This window comes from Dreissena polymorpha, chromosome 1 (genome assembly GCF_020536995.1).
Source record: "Dreissena polymorpha isolate Duluth1 chromosome 1, UMN_Dpol_1.0, whole genome shotgun sequence".
Classification (NCBI taxonomy): domain Eukaryota; kingdom Metazoa; phylum Mollusca; class Bivalvia; order Myida; family Dreissenidae; genus Dreissena; species Dreissena polymorpha.
Window position 1 is genome coordinate 156,400,363 of NC_068355.1, and position 21,315 is coordinate 156,421,677.

The 21,315-nt window shown below is 34.4% G+C and overlaps 1 protein-coding gene across 3 annotated transcripts; it reads left to right on the plus strand.

Annotated features, from left to right (window-relative positions):
- Positions 1–1,868: 1,868 nt before the first annotated feature.
- LOC127857515 (uncharacterized protein SYNPCC7002_A0175-like) lies at positions 1,869–19,804 on the plus strand. 3 transcript variants are annotated; one of them, XM_052393928.1, is made up of 6 exons: positions 1,869–2,918; positions 4,091–4,314; positions 5,411–5,600; positions 6,026–6,127; positions 19,097–19,204; positions 19,685–19,804. In XM_052393928.1, the coding sequence occupies exons 1-6, from the start codon at positions 2,756–2,758 to the stop codon at positions 19,783–19,785; spliced, it is 888 nt and encodes a 295-aa protein (XP_052249888.1). In that variant the 5' UTR covers positions 1,869–2,755; the 3' UTR covers positions 19,786–19,804. The 3 variants fall into 3 exon arrangements, with proteins under 3 accessions (XP_052249888.1, XP_052249879.1, XP_052249898.1); XM_052393919.1 differs by lacking the exons at positions 19,097–19,204; positions 19,685–19,804 and adding exons at positions 7,335–7,442; positions 7,932–8,063 and having other exon boundaries at positions 2,099–2,918; XM_052393938.1 differs by lacking the exons at positions 1,869–2,918; positions 19,097–19,204; positions 19,685–19,804 and adding exons at positions 3,511–3,648; positions 7,335–7,442; positions 7,932–8,063.
- Positions 19,805–21,315: the final 1,511 nt, after the last annotated feature.

Below are 21,315 nucleotides of genomic sequence, written 5' to 3' on the forward strand. Positions count from 1 at the left end.
GTTTTCTTAACGTTGGAATAGCTGTGTTTTTAAGGTCCACTTATCATTAACAAAACTGGTAACCCATATGTGTAACGCAAATTACATAAAACTTGCGCGTAGGTTTTTAGAATCAATCTTGCAGAAACGTGGACAAGCACGATTTCTACTTGCTCAAGTGAATTTTCTTATTAAGTTTAATTTCAGCGTTCTTATTGAAAAATAAGACAATATGTAGTGAAGACGCTGTCCAGACGTTTAGTACGCCAAAGTTAGCGAACTTACGGCGACTGTCATTAAAAAAAAATAAGTATTATAAAGTTCGGCGTTGTTACTGCGTCCTGGCTAAAACACCGCACTGTCTCTATCAATGCGCAACATACACGAAGCAACGCGTTAAGTACAGACGTACACATGCGAACAAATACTCTGTTGATCGCTTAGTTCTTTCGAAGCACTAAAAGACGTTCTTATCACGACCAGTGGCCATAATAAATTCGCAGTAAAAAGGCCAAGGTCCCGATTGAGTCATAGAAGACACGGAAAGTACAAAGTTTTCACGCCGAATATGTAAATTAAAATTTGTTAATTTAAAATACGCATTATTAAGTTCGGCGTTCTAAATGCGTCCTGGCTAGAACACCACACGGTCGCTCTCGTTGCGCAAGAGACGCAGAAGTAACGCGTTAAGTACAGACGTACACAGACGATCAAATACTCTGTTGATCGCTTAGTTCTTTCGAAGCACACAAAGACATTCTTATCACGACCAGTGGCCGTCATAAATTCGCAGTAAAAAGACCAAGGTCCCGATTGAGTCATAGAAGACACGCCAAGTACGCAGTTTTCACGCGAAATTTGTAAATTTCAATTTGTTAATTTCAAATAAGTATTATAAAGTCCTAAATGCGTCCTGGCTAGAACACCACACGGTCGCTTGCAATGCGCAATAGACGCATAAGTAACGCGTTAAGTACAGACGTACAAAGACGATCAAATACTCTGTGGAGCGCTTAGTTCTTTCGAAGCACTCGTACAATACAGTTAACACCTAAACATTCAGACTTCCTTATAGCAAGAGCCACAATTTCAACGCTGGATGTGGTATGATTACATAGATTTGTGTAGATACAAATTGCTCGTTTTTATTTATTTGTGGCACAATTATTCCATTTTAATTTCCCGCGAATATATCTATTCATACGACACACGAACACTAAAATGGTACCAATACAAAACAATAATAAAAACGAGCATTTTGTATCTACAAACATCTATTTTACCAGACCACATCCGGCGTTGAAATTTCGGCAATTGCCATAAGGAACAATGATTTTTAATTGTTTAGCTTTATTTTACGAAATATTGTACGAAATGTTCGTTGATTTTGAGTAGTAATGTCACTTTAAAGTGATATTATGGGCATCTAACAGTATATGGGTGTCTATCGCAACCGTTGTTCATTTTTGTCACTTCATATACACTTATATTTGTATATGCAGCATCAACATACTAAAACAATATCCCGGAAAGAGAAAAATAATCCATTTGAATATCAACCGTACTTTCGTTTTGACAACTGACGACAGAAATAATTCGATGTACAGTGTGAGTCTGCACGTAGTTTTCATGCAGATTCGTTCATACGAAACAAAGACACAATTTTGTTTCACGGACCATTTCGGCTTAGAGGACTGGATGAGTCATGTAAAATATTGAAAATAATATATATTTTCATATACAACTGGTAGCAATATGATTTGTAGATAATTGGTCAGTTACCACATTTAACTAATTATTTTAACCTGTTAATTCTTTTCAGCTCAATTCAACAGTGAAAAATGCCCATAATATCACTTTAATGAGTTTCTATTTTGCAACCTGAATCGTTGGTATGCCTTTTGGTATGTAATCTCCTTTTATCACGTATGGATATGAATAGTACTGACAGGATAATTTTGTTTTTATTCAGAGGATGGATTTTATAGTGTCACTCAATACAAGGTAAATATAAGAATTAAGGTCTTCAAAATATACACAATAAAATACACGTACTAGATTTTATTCTTAAACATATTTGGTTCTCTTGGTATAATTCAATTATAACACGAACTGTATCAAAAGGAATTCATTCGATATATGCATGCGTTTTGTGGTAAACAATTAAATAAAAGGATATAAGATTATTTATTAGATTCAAAGCACTAATGTCTTAAAAGGAGACCAACAGAAAATTTCCCATCATAGAAAATACATAGGCTTTTCAATTAAATGGCAAATTGTACAAAACATACGAAGACTGAAACACACATACAAATACACCGCTTGAATTAAATATGCACATAATTTATGATCCTTCAATAATGTTTACATCAGCCAAAGCAACCTTACAGAACACAAGGTCACATACTACTAAGATACTAGCCCTCTTACAAGTATTCTGTATTCATTGCGCAATCTAACAGTTAAGCTGATATGGTCCCTTTCACAAAACCGACCACATGTCACGAAACGAGTTGAACTGATAGCGGTCCAAACCAAACCTTATACAACTGCTCAATGTTACCACTCAAACCATGGAATGACATTTGAAGTCTTATCTACAGCGAATTATGAACGCTTATTTAAGATAAATGTTAACATGAAGGAACTGTGCCCAAACACGTGATGAGCAGTTGATAAGAGTCTGTTTGACATCGAAGACAGCATAGTTTCAAGCAACTCGTACAAGGAAATTCGTTTACATATCTTTAGTTGATAAAATAAAACACAAACGATGTTTAATTTATTTTTGCAAGTATGCATTTTACCTGCTTTTCTGCTTATCACTACGCATGTGGAGTCTAAAAGTGTAATTCAACTCGCGCAAGACCTTGGCGCAACCACTCTTGTTGGTTTTATCAAACAAGCTGGGCTAGAAGGAACTCTTTCAGGACATGGTAAGCGGATGCGTTTATTTTGTTAGTAATTCGGTGTATATAAATAGTTTAAGTGCGTATAATTTGATTTAATGAGCATACATTTATGCTCCAAGTTGAATATAGAACACATTGGAAATGCAAAATAATGTTTATGTATTGTCATTTTGGAATGACGTGAAAAGCTATGTTTAATGTGAAGCGAGCGGAAACGAACACATCATTTTAACGAAATACATTCATTTTGTGAATGATTATGTAGGAGGTTTGTAAAAAATCTGAATTACAGCTCAAACATCACTGCATATATTTAAAGACATTTACCAATAGAAAACGCATATTCATTACCCGCTATTAAAAGAGCTGATGATCTTAATGCAAGCAATCTGCCTTTCCCACATAACTCGAATTAAACCCAAACCAAAAAATGGCAAAGACACCGCGTAAAATGAGGTAATACGAGTTAAAGTGATATTATGGGCATTTGTCACTGTTGAATTGAGCTGAAAAGAAGTTACAGATCAAAAGAGTTAGTTAAAATGTGGTTACTGACCAATTATCTGCAACTCATCTTGCTTACTAGTTGTTTATAAAATTATATTTTATATTCGATATCTTACGTGACCCACCCAGTCCTGTAAGCCGAAATAATTCGTAAAACAAAATTGTGTCTTTGTGTCGTATGAACGAATCTGCACTAAAACTAAATTTAGTATCACATCGTACATGCATGATCAGTTGTCAAACGAAAGTACGGTTGATATTCAAATGCGTTATTTTTCTCTTTCCGGGATATTGTTTTAGTATGTTGATGCTGGATTAACAAAAATAAGTGTATATGAAGTGAAAACACTAAAAATAAACAACGGTTGCGATAGACACCTATAAACTGTTAGATGCCCATAATATCACTTTAAAAGCACATACTCGTAAATTAGTGTCAGATATAACACCAACTCGTGCCTCATTTCGTTCACTTCGCATGATAAAAGTTATAGTGGCTCACTTTTATTTGATGACGGTTTTCTTAACTCTATGTGTATAACTGCAAACCCTTGATTTGTAGCTCTTACGTAGTTATTCATATTTATCTCTCCGCATCGTGGTTTGTTCGATCACATTATTTCTCAACAATACGAAGAAAGCGTTACAATAACACTGCCTTTCAATGACATGTTTTGTTTTCGTGGTAGGTCCATTCACAGTTTTTGCCCCAAACAATGCAGCATTTGCCGCGCTGCCTAATGACGTAAAGGCGAAGCTGGCCAATGACACAGATCTCCTTAAACAAGTGCTCACTTTTCACGTAACAAGTGGGCGGGACTATTCAACGGCACTGTCCAATGATATGCTTGTGGCTTCATTAAACACTCCAAATAAAATACGGGTGAACATTTACCAGACGGTTGACACGCAGGTAATCAAGACAGCATTTCACTGTTTTCATTTGTGTTGTAATTCTGATTTGTCCATGCATGAGTTCGACATCGAATAACGGCCATTCTCATTAAATCAAAGTTGTGTATTAAATATTCATAAGTGGATGTATGTAATGCAAACACAAACTTGAGCAGTTGGTTGATGCACTTTAAAGAACGCATAATGATACGGCAAGATTTGCAGATTTGTCAGTTTTATACTCGCAAACTGTGTGCGTTGCTAACATATAAGCAATAAATCTGATTTGGTGACACTGTTCCCGCACAGCGTTTTCGGTTTAAAACATATAGGCGTTCATATTCATACATAAAGCCAGTTGAAATTGTAAGCTGTATTACCAAATTAAAATATAGTGCAAACATGATGCAACTTGTGTTATGATTAATTGTTTATGCGTAGCTGTCTACACCATTTAAATCTATTAAAACATCTCGATACGAGACCGAGCACAAGTATCTGTGCAAGTGTGATTTAAACGGTTCACATGTAAGTACATGGACTACAGCTGACGTATTCGTTAAGTGCTTCATTATATCAGCTTGGGTCCGTGTTATATACATATATTGAACTGAAATGGTCATAATTACGTATCATATATTGTATTGAAATTGCAACTTTAATGCATGTTTGTGAAAATTTTGAAATGCGAACGAAAATCATTGTAGCGTTTCTGTTAAACGCCGGCTTTGGTTGGCAAGAGTTTTTGATCTGCTTATTATGATTAATTGTAATATTTCTCTTTATAATAATTTAAATGTTACATAACATATATTCGATAAGCACTTCAACTTCCTTGATAAACGTTTCTGAGGTACACAAATATATATATAATCGAGCCTAGCGACCGGGAGGTCACGGGTTCGATTCCCGCTGTGGGAGCGTTCTTTCGATCTCCCATATAGACACCAAGTACTGGTTCTAGGCCCAGGAAACGGACTCGAGAGCATTTCAAATAAGTAGGAATTACTTTCTATGCAATCGAGCTAAAATAAATAGGTTTAAACTAAATATATATTTAAGAACATAGACTTAATTTGCAATCACTCATTTCTGCATCCATGCATATATTTCAGATATATACTGTGGATGGCGCAACCATAGTGACATATGACCAGAACGCAACTAACGGGGTCATCCACGTGATCGACAAGGTCATGTTTCCCATTCCCATGGGGCCGATTACAAGCGTCGCAGCCCTTAACCCTAACTTTGGGACATTGATTTATTGTCTTCAACAAGGACAACTCTTGGAGACACTTTCAGGTGAGGACAATTCAATTACCTCCCTTTGCACACTGAAACACATGATAAAGGTTATGCATGCACATGTCTGTGCCTTCAATGTGTAATACAACATTAAATGTGCTATCTTAGTTTTCAACATGACCAAGCTGCCAATATATCTCAATACATTGTTGGATCGATAATGCCATCAGCGATTTTAACATCAATCATATGCCATTCGTTATCGCCGTCTGTTAACGAATGAAATGCGTGCTGTAATCGACATAAAGGTCTTTATTTAATTAAATAAAAGGTTTTCATTGTTAATGGAACCGTTCCTTCTACGTTGATAGCCTGTTGTAGTAGGCATGATGCGCTCTAAGTGTAAGTGAGCTATATAACAAGATAAATATAAGTTCACAATTTGAATACTTTTTATCCAAACCCCATTTATTCAATATCAGGAGCTGGACCTTTCACAGTGTTTGCTCCTAACAATGCTGCATTCGACAAACTGCCTCCAAATGCCCTAAGCGACCTGCTTAGTAACCAGACTGCATTGGTCGGTAAGATTTGTTTTGACACATGATCATCTATATAACATCATTTGACTATTTATAGTACTTTTCACGAGAAAACTTTATTAAATAACGTTTGGTTTGGAGTGCTTTAACAAGTATGAATCAGGGTTAACTACTCCAAAAGCTGAACTAATTGTTGAAACTAATGTACGAACACATATGTAAGTAAATTGCCGCGGGTGTGTCAGACTAAAGTGTATTATGAGCGTAACTGTTATCAATGATGTAACAAGTATATCGACAATTAGACTTTTATCATCCAATAGGTTTAAACTTGAAAGCTTTCTCATGGCTGAGCATGTAAACGAATTTAACAAGAATTTGTCTCTGTTAATTAAATATCAAATGTAATAAAGTCTTACTTACGGTGGCATAGAGGTGACACCGCTCTTTTTTTAATTGTACGCCGCTTTTATTTAGTTTTGCATTAAAGCAGGAGAGCAATTAAAAAAAGAGAAGTGAATGTCACCTCTATGCCACCTCTACTTACTGCATCGTCAGTTGTGAAAAGTTTGCCAAAATATATGTATGTGCATTCATGATAATGTTTATTGTGTTCTCTTTTCACTTATGCATGCACCTTTTTATGTATATCTTAGCTGTATGTATACGCATATATGATTTACTTAATTGAAAAAGTTAATTGTTGCATGATTGTCGTACTGAACATGAGTATCACGAACGCACCCACAAGGTTAGGGCATATTTCCAGTTTAATAACACATCATTCCGATATCCTTATGTACCGATATTTTTTTCCAATTTTTAAATTAGAATGCGTTGAATTTCATCGAATATTACCATTGGTAATTTATTTACAGTTTAGTTAAATACTAGTCTAATTAAGGAATAATTTGGGACAGAATTATACTAAGAAATGAAGATATATTGCATATTGGTAACGCCTATAGTTTTCATAGACGATTCAACTTAAAATGTAAATAATTGACTCTTGTATTAAAAATGATGTAAATGCCTAAAAACGGGATGAAATTTCTGTCGAAAAGTGCTCTTTGTTTGCCTAGAAAAAAATCATCTTTTTCTTATATATATTAATAAATCTATAACAAACAATAAACCAACCCACGATACCAGTGTAAGTGTACCAATCACTTTTCAAAGCTTAAGGTTTATTATCTGACTTATAAAAATGGCGGTCTCGTTGGTGTCATAGGTATTGTCTTTGTTTCAGCTGTATTAAAGTATCACGTGATAGGTGCCACTTACTTTAGCGCAGGCCTAAACGAAGGGGATATCCCCACCCTCGAAGGCAAATCTGTCAAAGTTTCAATTGGGAATGGTACGTAGAAAAACACGTGTTCTAACCAATTGCGCTAAGGCTTATTTTAGCCATGTTTTATTGCTTTATACCGTTGTATTTGTCTCTAACAACCCGTTCCCCCAAAAAGTAAATTTTTGATCTAAATTATTTAGAAAATACCAGTTTACAAAATAACATAAAATAACGAAAACGTTATTGTAACGGTTCAAAAGGCTATTGCTTCAGCGTTTATAACTGTTATGTTCTGCTGCGTTGTATGTTTTGTCCAGTCATTCATAGACGATTGGTCATTTGTCGTTGAGATACGACTTGTGGATGAACAGAATAATTTCTCCCCTGATGATAAATCTTTTTATTTTATTTTAAAGATAACATTTTAAAATTACAATTTAGCCTAGCTCCTTGTTATCATATTACAGCCTTCTTTGGTTTATTTATTCCCTTCCGCACATAAACAAGTTCGAAACAAATGACGTTAGTTTACATAGACTCTTCCTCTTTTTTCAGATGGTGTGAAAATAAACAATGCCAAGGTTGTAACAGCAGACATTCCAGCGACAAACGGTGTCGTCTATGAAATAGATACCGTTCTGTTGCCGCCAAATTAATACCAGACAATGAATAAATAATTTTATTTTACATTTTTCAATAGCAAGTTGACATTTCTACACAAGAAACATGGTGCTGTTTATCTTTATTCCGGACTTTCGCTCCCACGGACAATCGCTCCAATATTATTTGGACAACCCGGCCAGTCGCTCCTACATTATTTTTGACAACTAGGAAAATCGTTCATTTTCCGGCATTCTATATATACAGTATTTAGTCTGTGACAATCTATTTGGACACATTACTTTCAATTTTAGTATTTGGCCTTACATAAGTCCTTGAAATGACTACGGAATACATTTCCGCTAATTCAGACAATGTCATCTTGCGTTGTCAATATCATTTCGTCGAATGTTCAAAACAGTGAATGGTTGAAGTCCGATGCAGCGTTGCGTGGCACTATTAGCAATGGATACACGTTCAGCCTCGTTCTGGAACTCTGTAAGTCACGTGACTTTGCCTTCTTATCGATTGAAGTATAATGAACAATTATATCGGAAGCATATTGTTAGAACATAGCAAAACATAGAGAATGTTTAGCAATTCATTGTGATTCATAATTTGATAAGCACAGGGTAAACGAACATGTAAAGACAGTTTGTAATTTTCTGTCATAAAGAACAAGAACAGAGCATGGTAATGTGACGTTTTATACAGTTATTCGCCGACGAAACAAAGATTTAACTTATCCATAAACCGGCACTTATGTGCAATTCTTGGATTGCCTGAACGCGGACCCGGTAGAGTCATATTAAAAGATCAACTATAAATGCAAGATATTACACAATACATTCCGGTAAATCTTTTTCCGGTAACCGGTTATTTACCAGTAAACCTTTTTAGTATTACAAATGTAAGTAAACGTTAACATGTCATATCGCTCGAACATGTATTCTATGAAAACAAAAGTAATTTAAGATCACTTGCGATGATAACATATCAGTTGCTTAATAAAAATGTATTTTAACGTTTTATTTCAATAACTTTGTAAATGATATATTTTTTTTGGATTTTACATTCCCTGCATTTAAGTTTAAGTTATAAGAACTACACAATGTTCATTGTAACTTATCGTTAATTTTATTCTGGTTGGGCCGTTTATATTACGTTCGCATCGTATCTCCCTCAATAATGTTGTGTTTCCGTGTTCATTCTGTTTAATTTTGTTTTAACTTAAATTCACTTAATATACAAATATTAAATAAAACTTGTGCAACACTATCTCACAGTTGAAACAAATCAGCAAACATACTCTGTCCACTAGCCCCTGGCTGATGCGGTTGCGAACCTTGGTACTAATACCTGTTTTCGAGAACACTCGCTCCAATGGTACCGATGAGGTTGGCACGGACAAAATCTTCTTAGGCCACATACAGAGTTTTGGGTAACGTTGTTTATTGTCACACCACCATGTCAGCGAGTCGCCATCGGGTTAAAATTCCAGGCGCATGTTTGTTAACGTACCGTGCCGCGCAATTTTTAAGCAATTGCTCTTATACCAAATGTAATGATTTAATAAAAAATAACCTTTCAATTGATTTTAATTAATTCAATTAGTTTAATAAACAGCTTTCTTAAATCAAACTTGCCTCAGACGGTAGTGGTGGCATCGTTGTTGACGTAAATAACTTCTTATACTATACATTGCTAATAAAACATCAACGCGACAGGTGTGTAATGACGAATGAATTGATAGATACAATTGTTTATTATAAACACTTTTTTATTAGAGCAATCGATGTTGGATATTTGTTCACAAAACAGCAAAATAAGCCGTCAAATGTCCCAATTTATTTTTATCGCGAGTTAGAAAATGTGAATTACGTCTTCGTTAATCGCCCCTCTTCCTGCAGTTCGCAAGTAAAATTTTCCCGAGTAAAAAATAGCCATTTATCAAAATGTACACCCTGTTTGTAACAATAAGGTACTGATTTAGTGCTTGATTACTTTGTTTGTTGTCACGTAATTTATTACCGTGGATGGTGAGGAATGTTGTTCTAATTAGTCACAAGCGCAAGCTTGAAGTATGTCGACGCAAAACGTAAAATCATGCGAATTATTCCATGAAAAGAAAAGCTTTTTGGTGTCGGTCTTCTACGTCTACACTTCTTGTGATAAGAAAACAAGAAAAGTCATGACATTTATAAATTTTATTAATATCTTCTGGTGCTTTATTGTTTTGCGCGTAACTTTTTGCATATATGAATACAAAAACCCAACCAAACGTTAGTAAATCTTTTGTTCGGACATCATACATTTTTTACCAAGTCATGAACATCTAACTTTATATTGACTGATTCCGGGTTGAAGAATTCACATGAAATGTCAACTAATGATACGGAATGTAATAGTTTACATTTTACATCTCTTTAACGAGACACGTTCTACATGTCACGAAGCGAACTGAACAGAGACCTATGGAAGGGTATTTAGGTAAAAATTACATCCTTCTTTGTGACTGCGTCATGATTCTTGATGGTACTTTCAATTTGTATGTAGACACCTTTTCATGCTTGATGACACTTAAATCTTGCCTGATGTCCAATGTCTATTTACATTCTGCTAAATGGTATCATGCATGTATACAGATGCAACATTGTTCGTTAATTGCATGCTGCATATGTGTATGTTGGTTTGTGCAGAGAGACTTGTGCAATAGGCGCAGTGCATAATGGAATCAAATATTGATGCGTTGAATAAATTAACGCGATGGCAAGATGTGAGTTTCACCCAAGCACAAAGCAAACATACAATCATGCATGATACAATGATGTCAATTGACAGTCGTTCCGAAATGCTACGGACGACTACGGAAATTTACGGCGTAAAACGGAAATTTTATGTTATAGGAGAAGTTGCGTCCCTTGGTAAGATATTTGCTACTGAACCGAAATTAACCGCGTGTTTGTAGACGTAACTTTTTTTTGGTTAACGACTAACCATAATTTTGTACATTAATTTACCTTCAATAACCAAAGAAATTATATGGATATATTTCAATATATGCTACTAATGCATGTATGCAGAGCTCCAGATAAGACGCTTAAAGTCGTAAAAAATGAATTAAATTTAGTAAAAAAGTAGACTTAAATTCTGTGCGTACGGTTACACATTGGAAAAATAAAATAAGAATTCAAAATGTGTGATCATGCGTGAAACTCAATATCAATGCATATAATGTAAACATTTTATCAATGAGTTCCCACTCGTCTAGGCCCTCATTACAATTATGAAATCAACAACACTTTAACGTTATTATGAATAACAGACCATCTTTAAAACAGTCGAAAAGCCGAACGTTTTCCATTATCTGGTCCTTTTATCGCAAAAAGTCTGCTGTAACCCGGCAATTGTCATGAGCTCTTCTTAGACTATAAACCTAAATGCGGATGTGCCAAAAAATATACTTACCTGAAAAAAGGATAGAGTGTAAACCAAGATTTTGCTGAAAAAGTTATCTGGAACTCTGTATGTATGTTGAGAGGAAATCCATTACATAATTTCAAATCTACTAGAGTACCTTTATATTGCACCACATAAAATGCTATACAACTATTATATTGAAGTGCACGTATAAACTTTATTATAGATGGGTAGGTATTTCTTGTCAATCTCTTTCACATATAGAAGAGCTGTTGGTCATGCTTTAAGTACATATAGATGCATGAATCAATTTAGATTAAGCAAAATAAAACACTAGGTATTTGCCAAGAGTCAAATATATACGAGCAGTAAGAGCGTACTCGTGCGCAACGAGACTTACTCATGTAGAATTGAAACTCTTATTGCTTTCTTTCGAGATAATTTCATGTGTCCGATCTAATATGCAATATGCCCGGTGTTTTTTTAATGCGGATAAATGCTCCGTTTTAGATCCATAATTAATGAATGCCTCAATATTTGCAAAAATTAACACCGGAATAATGTTCACCGACATTTTTTTATACAGATTGGATATAAATATTATAGAGCTTAACAAAAAATACATTAAGCCCTGTTCTCCCGGCACACGCGCTGGACACACAGGTGGTTAGCGTGTGGCTATAATAATAATTAGTGAAAACATCTTTTTGAATGATAAATAATCATATTATAAAGAAAAATCAACTTTTCTATAAAAAAATTCACTATCGTTTCAAATATAACAAGGTATCCAACTGGAAATCATCCGAAAACGGGGTGCATCGTTTTGAACAGCCATTTCTAAATTACTTTTGCAGCGATTTTCATGAATCCGGTCTTATTCAACGCAGAAATGAATTTCCTTTCAGGAAATCTATATATCTTGTTATATATCTACACATGCTGGGTCAAATTTTAAGAAATAACGCTATACACAATTCGATTGACCCAGTTGTGATCGATCAGACGGTATTTATGAATGAAATCTCCAGTTGTAAAGACACACCTCCGCATTGGACCAATCAAATCGCTCGTGTGTTTAAAATGTCAGTTAGTTGAAATGCATGCAAACAAAGGTTTCAAAATGCGCTGGACAGTTAATTTTGATGCACAATGCAACGGCAAGCACGGTAAGGATGTTTTTCATACGTTTTATTGAATGATGGTATCGACGTTCGTGAACTTTGCAGGGAAAATGCCCTTTACTCCGTGAAGAGTTCAGTCATGAATACTGTCAGATCGATCACAACTGGGTCACCCGAGTTGTGCATCGTGTTATTTCTTAAAAGTTGACCCAGTATTTGTAAAAATATTGCAAGACATATACATCTCCAGAAAGGAAATTTATTTCTTCGTTGCATAAGACCAAGATCGTGAAAATCGCTGCAAAATTGATGAAGTAATGGCTGTTTAAAACGATGCACCCCATTTTCTGATGATTTCGAGTTGGTTACCTTGTTATATATATATTTGATAATGAAATATTTTTTTATATAGAAAAGTTGATTTTTCGTTACAATATGATTATTTTTCATTCCAAAAGATGTTTTCACTAATTATTATCATAGCCACACGCTAATCACCTGTGGCTGGACATACACCTTTAAAAAACGCTATACAAATTCAAGTACCTATGCACTTAATTGATTGTTTACAATGACGGTTGAAGTTCGTGCGTGGGAATTTTTCTGGTAACCAAGAGCGACGTCAACGTTCATGACAGACCTGTTTATATGACATTTATTTATTTATTTTTTCCAACTTGATTGAAAATTATGTTTTATGATATTTTAATACATGTAGTAGAAGTAGTTGTTTTCTCAACGAGGAGTACAATAGTTGTACAGTATTAGTCACGAGTTCTTATAACTTTCAGGTTTCTCTTTATACCACAGACATTATATAGTCATAAAATGATAAATATGTGTTTATAGACATTGTAATTTTAGCCTGGTAAACAGACTAGAGAAATCTGAAAGTTTAACGATAAGGTCTGTGGCAATGGGGGTTTGGGCTACTTTATAAATATGAGGTCGATATACAATGCACATCGGTAGATTACGTCTACTGTAATTATTTAACTAGGGATGGGCCACACTTCCAACACATCAGCCCCGTTACGTCCTGAATAAAATACATGTATAATTTATTGATTGCCAATTGCATCTTACAAATATCAAAAACATTCACGGCAGTCAATACATTGTGTAGGGGCCTACTGGTCTTCATGGCAATAATACACGTATTTAGTTTAATAGAGATTGTATAACAAAGGGAACTTATTCAGCTTATTCAGTTTACTAGTCAAAATGATTTGGATATTTTCGCTTTTTTTTTCGAAAAGTTATTTATTCAACATACGGAAAATAAACGCGCGCCACCTGTTGTCATAATTTAGTTACTTGCCTTCTGCTTAGTTGCATTCTGCTTACTGCCTGTTGCTAACTGCCGTTGTTAATGACGCTTAGTGGCAAACCCGATTATGACTGGTTTCAGGAATAATGAACACACAAACATTGGATAGTCACCAAGCATGTTGCAAGAATCATCCAGTATAACCGATAGAGAACAAGCATGTTGGAACTGTCATGAAGCATGTTAGAATAAATATCACGCATAATGAAAATATTCATCATGAATGATGTATTGTTGCAGCAATCATCAAGTATAAACGAATTGACAACAAGCATGTTGGAATTGTCATAAAGCAAATATTCACCACGAATGATGTATTTTTTACCTAAATACCCTTCCATAGAGACCAGTGCAAACGAACCAAAATCTTACATAACGGCGCAATGATACCACGTGAACCCTTGAGACATGTGAAGTCTTATCTACAGAATACGAGACATACTACAGAACATTTCAGAACAATGTCAAATTGACATAACATAATTGTGTACAACACGTGAGAGGGCAGTTAATACCAGTTTGTATAGAAACAAACACAACAAAGCATTCATTTTATATAATACAATTAAAACACAAACGATATTTAATTTACAATTTATCGTTCGTGTTTTGCCTGCGTTGTTGGTTATGACTACGCCTGTGGAGTTGCAAAATATAATTCAACTCGCGCAAGAACTTGGCGCAACCACTCTGATTGATTTAATAAAACAAGCTGGGCTAGAAGGAACTCTTTCAGGACATGGTAAGTGGATAGGTTTTCTTCGTTAGTAATTTGGTTTAAACAAATATATTAAACTCATAAAATATGTCAAATTTAATATAAATCTTAAATGTGCATGTATTGTAATAGTGGAATTTTATGTTGAGGTGTGTTTAATGTAAACCATGCTGAAAAAACAACTCATTATTTTATACTGATCATTTGTAAGATTTGTATGGTAAAGAAAGTACACAAACAATTTGAATTACACTTCCAGCATTATTGCCTATATTTGGAGAAAAATACAAGGAAAAAACGCAATTGCAGATTTATTTAAGTGTATTTATGAAGCTTTTGATCTTTATTGAAGCAATCCGCATTTCTTAAATTTCTCGGTTAAAAGCCCAAATCTTCAAATACTTCCAGGATAGATGACGTAATATGAATTAAATAACTAATAATTAATAAGTGTTAGATACAAAAACTTACCCATTTTGCTTTTTTTTCATTTCGCTTGATGAGTAGTTTTGTTTGAACACGTTTTTGTTGACTAAATGTTTGTATTACTGCCAAACGTTGGTTAGTTTTTGAAATATGACGAATTTATTCCTATTAATCTTCACTTTCTATCGCGGAACGAGTAATGAGAACGTTGACTTTAAATAACATGGTATATTTTTCTGTTAAGGTCCATTTACCAGCCTTTGCCCCAAACAACGCAGCATTTGCCGCGCTGCCCGATGACGCCAAGGCGAAGCTGGCAAATGACAAGGGACCTTCTCAAACAAGTGCTCAATTTTCACGTAACCACTGGGCGGGTCTATCGAAGTGTTCTGTCCAATGATATGCTTGTTTCATCATTAGACACGCCCAACAAAATACGGGAGAATATTTACGTGAGAATTGACACGCTGGTAAACTAACTGCCATTTCAATATTTAAAGGTTTTTGATATTATTAGGTGTTATGATGTCGATTCTTTCATGAATAACATGGATTTCGAACACGCCCATTCACATTGAAATAAATTTGTTGCGTTAATATGCAGACGTTTTTGTAATGCTCAGAAACATTGGTATAGTTGGGCAATATATATTAAAAAATGACAGAAAAATTGAACATATAATAAGAAACATATTTTGGTGTCAAAGCGTTTTTTGTTTTATATCATATAAACGTTCAAATTGATATATAAAACATATGTAAAGTTGAAAGATCATTTACCTAACTATAATATAGTGACACAATGAAGGCACCGGTGTTTATAATTAACAGTTCTAGTGTACTCTTTCCACACTCATTAAACCTTAATGAAAATCCTTTGATAAATGGCAAACTTCCATTTTCATTTCTTCGCATGTGTGACTTGTTCGGTTTAATTAAATAGGAAACAGTTTACTTTGACTTCGTGCTGATTTATTCGTTCAAGTGATTCATTATAATAGTTTGTATCAGTGTAGGTCAATGCACATGAACGTGAAATTTGACAATTATTCATTAAATGCTTATTTAAAACAGTAAAGTAAGTAATTGACTGTCATAAATGTTATTGACTTTGCAACTTGAATGAGTGTGTCAACAGTTTAAAGTAGAAACGAAAAGTCACGCAGCGTTTCTGTTTAACGCGGAATTGGTTGGAAAGCGTTTTCTACATTGATATTATGGTCCACTGTTAAATTTCTTACAAGTTACCTGACGAGCTAAAATAATACTTATTTAATGAATATTACAACGCAATTAATAATGATTTACGAGAAACGAAATACATTTTATAAGAACATTGTATAATTTGCACCCACTCATGTTCGCAAACATGGTAATATATTAGATATATACGCTTGATGGCGCAATCATCGTGACATATGACCACAACGCAACTAACGGGGTCATCCACGTGATCGACAAAGTCATGTATCCCCTTCCCACGGGCCCTATTACAAACATCACTGCCATAAACCCTAACTTTGGAACACTACTTTATTGCCTTCAACAAGGACAACTATTGGAGACACTTTCAGGTGAGTACACTTAGGCGTTATCTCCTGTCGCACACTGTAACCCATGCACAAGAAAGTACCTTCAGCGTATTTTTTTATAATGCCATTAACATTTTGGAAAGTAGCAGGTCATATATTTATTAAACTGAGGTAACACACACTAGTTTTGACGGGCTAGGGCTCTGCTTATTTTAAGAAGAATATTGGCCTTTTTTTCAGCTACGAAAAACTAAGAGGGAACCTAGTGCAAATACAGTTTTCATATCTTAACATATGTACATACGACTGACATAATGTTACTGTCTTCTTACGTTTATTATATCTTACGTTTAATAATTGATACATTTTGTGTTTTTGAACAGTTTTAATTAGTACCGACCAAACCCCTTATGAATACTGAAACATAACTTGCTAACATAGACGAGCCTACTGAACGAATATTTCCGAGCTGTTGTTAAAAAATAAATCGGGAAAGTAAAGACAAATTTACTAAGTTTAATCTTATAATATCAAGTAAATTGTGTTTCAAAAATGTGTTGATAAGATACAGATATGTTGAATTCTAAAAATGGATACAATATAAATATTACACTCTCTTACTGCACCGCCAAGATTCAAAAGACAATTTCACTGGCATGAAATTGTAGTAGTTGTGCCACTTGTGTAATGAGTTAAAACAGATCTTAACAAGTTCAAGGCTACGCATACATGATCTAGTTGTTAAAGCAAGGCTTTATTTTTTAATTTATTAATATTTCAACATCAGCTGCAACATACGTCGATAACGAATATAACGAAAGGAAAGCGGTCCATTTTCGACATAAAGGTATTTAAAAAAAAATAAATTAGATAATATGACTGGTATTACAAAGCCACGAAAAGGGTTTCGTGCTTGTATTGCTTAATAGGGCGTTAACGATGCGATGTTAAAGTGATATTATGGACATCTAACAGTTTATAGGTGTCTTTCGCAACCGTTGTTTATTTTTGGTGTTTTCACTTCGTATACACTTATATTTGTTAATGCAGCACCAACATACTAAAACAACATCCGAAAAGAGATCAATAATGCATTTGAATATCAACCGTACTTTCGTTTGACAACTGGTCATGCATGTACGATGTGAACCTAATTTAGTTTTAGTACAGATTCGTTCATACGACACAAAGACACAATTTTGTTTTACGGATCATTTCGACTTAGTAAAATATCGAATATAAAATATATTTTTTATAAACAACTGGTAGCAAGATAAGTTCCAGATAATTGGTCAGTTACCACATTTTAACTAACTCTTTTGACCTGTTAATTATGTTTAGCTCAATTCAACAGTGAAAAAAGCCCATAATATCACTTTAAAGGGGCCTTTTCACAGATTTTGACATTTTTTAACTTATTCATTAAATGCTTTATATCGATAACTGTAAACATTGGATCGTAAAAGCTCCAGTAAAAAATCAAGAATAAAATTAAAAAAAGGAAAACAACATTGCCCGGACCAGGTTTCGAACCAGTGACCCCTGGAGTCCTGCCGGAGCCCTGAAGTAAAAACGCTTTAGCCTACTGAGCTATTCCGCCGATTACACATCCTTGATATATTTTATACGTTATATACGCAATCTTCGTAGTTTCACAAAATTTAACGACAAAAACAGAACTCTCCAAATTATTCAATCGTTTCGCGTTGCAACGCTTTATAATTTTTAGGTTTTAAAATCGTCAAAAGATGCATATAATGGGTATATTAGACCATGGTAAATGTTCAGTATTACTGTTTCCTCACAAATATCATAACTAAAACGAAAATTTGCGAATCTGAAACAACTTTTTTCAATTTTGTCAATTTACCAAAGCGTGAAAAGATCCCTTTAACGTTGACCAGCTATACAATAAATAAATAAATATAAGTCCAAACGTTGAATGTTGATTATTTAAATCAATGCATCATTTGTTACATATTAGGAGCTGGACCTTTCACAGTATTTGCTCCTAACAATGCTGCATTCGACAAACTGCCTCCAAATGCTCTAAGCGATCTGCTTAGTAACCAGACAGCTTTGGTCGGTAAGCATTGTGTTTATAAACATTCTAAGATACATGTTGATGATGGTGTATTAGTATACTGTTGAATTTGAGTTCTAACAAAAGAGTAAATGTTAAAAAAAAAAACACGGATTGTGTATCCTTCATTTTGTAAGCTTACACAATCATACCTAATTGTAAATTACAAAAATATTAAGTATATTTTTCCGAATTGCAACTTATGATATCGTGTACAGGCAATACATTCAAATATTCTTCAAGTTCACAATTCTTTATCTTTACCACCAATGCTTAATTTGAGCTCGCTTCGTGCAAGGATATATTTATATCAAGATGCCATCAGACTTTTTTAACTGTTCAACCTGGTTTATTCGCACCAAGTATCTTATCAATTCAAGCAAGGCATGTATTGATTGAAGTTCTATTCGCAACTCTAAGACTTGATACAAAAGCGCAACTTTCGGGAACAAAGTAATTTATTTGAATGTAACCTTGTGTTTTTCAGCTGTATTAAAGTATCACGTGATTGGTGCAACATACTTCAGCCAAGGCCTTAACGAAGGAGATACCCCAACCCTCGAAGGCAAATCTGTCCACGTTACATTTGGAACTGGTATGTCTGGAAAACTTCAAATGCATTGACGAAACGTTTTAATGACCCCGCTGTATTGATTTGTACAACATGTTGTATTTGTTTCTAACAAACCTCAGAATGAATACATTATGTTTTCCATTTATATTATGAAGATATAATTGGAAGATACATTGAATAAGGTTAACATTATTATGAGCTTTAAAAAGACGTTGACTCCTGATTATGTCACTACTGTGCTGTATATTTTGTCTTGTACTGCATAGGCGGTTTCATGCGTTATTAAACGAATAGTGGATTATAACGACAATTACCATCTCCATATGTTATATAACATAATGTTTAATGAGTCTAATTCTTATAAATATCATTAATTCATTTTTTATATAATTATAATACAGCTTTACTTCGATTGTTTAAATAAAGATAAGGCTCTGGATCAAATAAAAATTTTCGAAAGATAATGCCACAAAATTTATACTCGCCTATCTCTTGTTTCAGATGGACTGAACATAAACAATGCCCAGATTGTTACTGCAGACGTTCCTGCGACAAATGGGGTCGTTCATGAAATAGATACTGTTCTGTTTCCACCAAATTAAAATCCAAATGGACACACTGTATGCAAACTTATTATGCTATACATGTGTCTGACAATGTACTACACACGAAATATGGCGTTATTTATCTTAACAACTGATTGAAGTTAAATGAAATATGAAATCGGTAGTAGATTACTAGAATGTAGCAATATGAATATATAATTAGATTCATCGTCATTTTTTTTGCGAGGCAGCAGGTATTCGAATCTATACATATAGTTTATAGAATTTTCCTGGCATAACGAGCTAATAGCCGAACTTAAGAATAAGGCGCTTTATCTAGTAAAAGAACCCGCAAAAGAAAAAAGGTTTTACTCAGCCATAAACTGTTGTTTGATTAAAGCATTGCCCGAACACGGACCTGGTAGAATATTATTTGTTAAAATGAAGTAAGCAAGAAATTGGTTGTCATTAACTTTAAAACACATTATATTTTTTATTTAGCTCCGTGGTGTTTTATTTTGATAGCCATCGACCTGGTATTTCATTAACTTAGGCCATTTAACTTGTTTGCGGTATTAAATGCTGACAAGACACCTTATGATCATCCCAATCACTCGTTCTTATCTGTGCAAGCACACTATACTAGCCATGTTTTGTTCATCGCCAAATCTCTATCCCTGATGTGTTTACTATTATTAGCAGAAACGTCATATATTTGTTTTTCGGTCCTGTAGGTCCTTACTGTTTCCGATGTCGAAATAAGAAAAATCCAGAATTACGAAGATAAAACATTAATATCCGGTGATGCTTTATTTGTGGTACGTGACTCATTTCCACATACAAGAACACAAATCACACAGAGAAAAACATGAATATTACTTTGGTCCCGACATATCCATTGAGTCCGGATTAAAGAATTTACAAAATGTTTAATATAGTGTAGACCATGGTTTGAAAAATCATGGTGTTAGTCAACTGAAAACCTTTCAAGACACGTGAGTTAATGTCTCTACTCTCGATAAGGCATTTTTGCGGGTGTGAAGGTCGCCAACACGTCAACCAAGCAAGAACGACAAATAAACAAGCCGGAGCGGCTTATGAGGATTATATGGCGTGTCCACATCTTAGCGCCAATCACATCCGCCAAAACACAAAAATGACAAAAGAGAAGCGTCAATGCGTCAAATGTGTACAGGCCAGAAATAAATAAGTAACAAATAACGTAAACGTAAGATGTGAACTTGTGTTTGTTTAAGTGCGCCACTTTTGTTGTTATGGCATGTTTGCGGGTTTTCACGACAATCACAGACTCCTATACGAGAAATAATGCCCCGCTGTTGTATTTATTAATTTAAAAGGCACCTAAACGACAACAAGACAACGTATTTACGACTAATGTCACAATAATTGTTGTTCCGACCTGTCATTTGTCATTCTGCATTGGTCCTTTTCAACCCCGTCATTACGAAAGAACCACAAATGTACTAATTGTCGTACGGGATATTTGCAGTTCAGAACGAATAATTTATTTACCTTTTAAGGCGAATTCAAAATTGTCTTGTTAGCGCCTCACATTTTTCGCTCCGG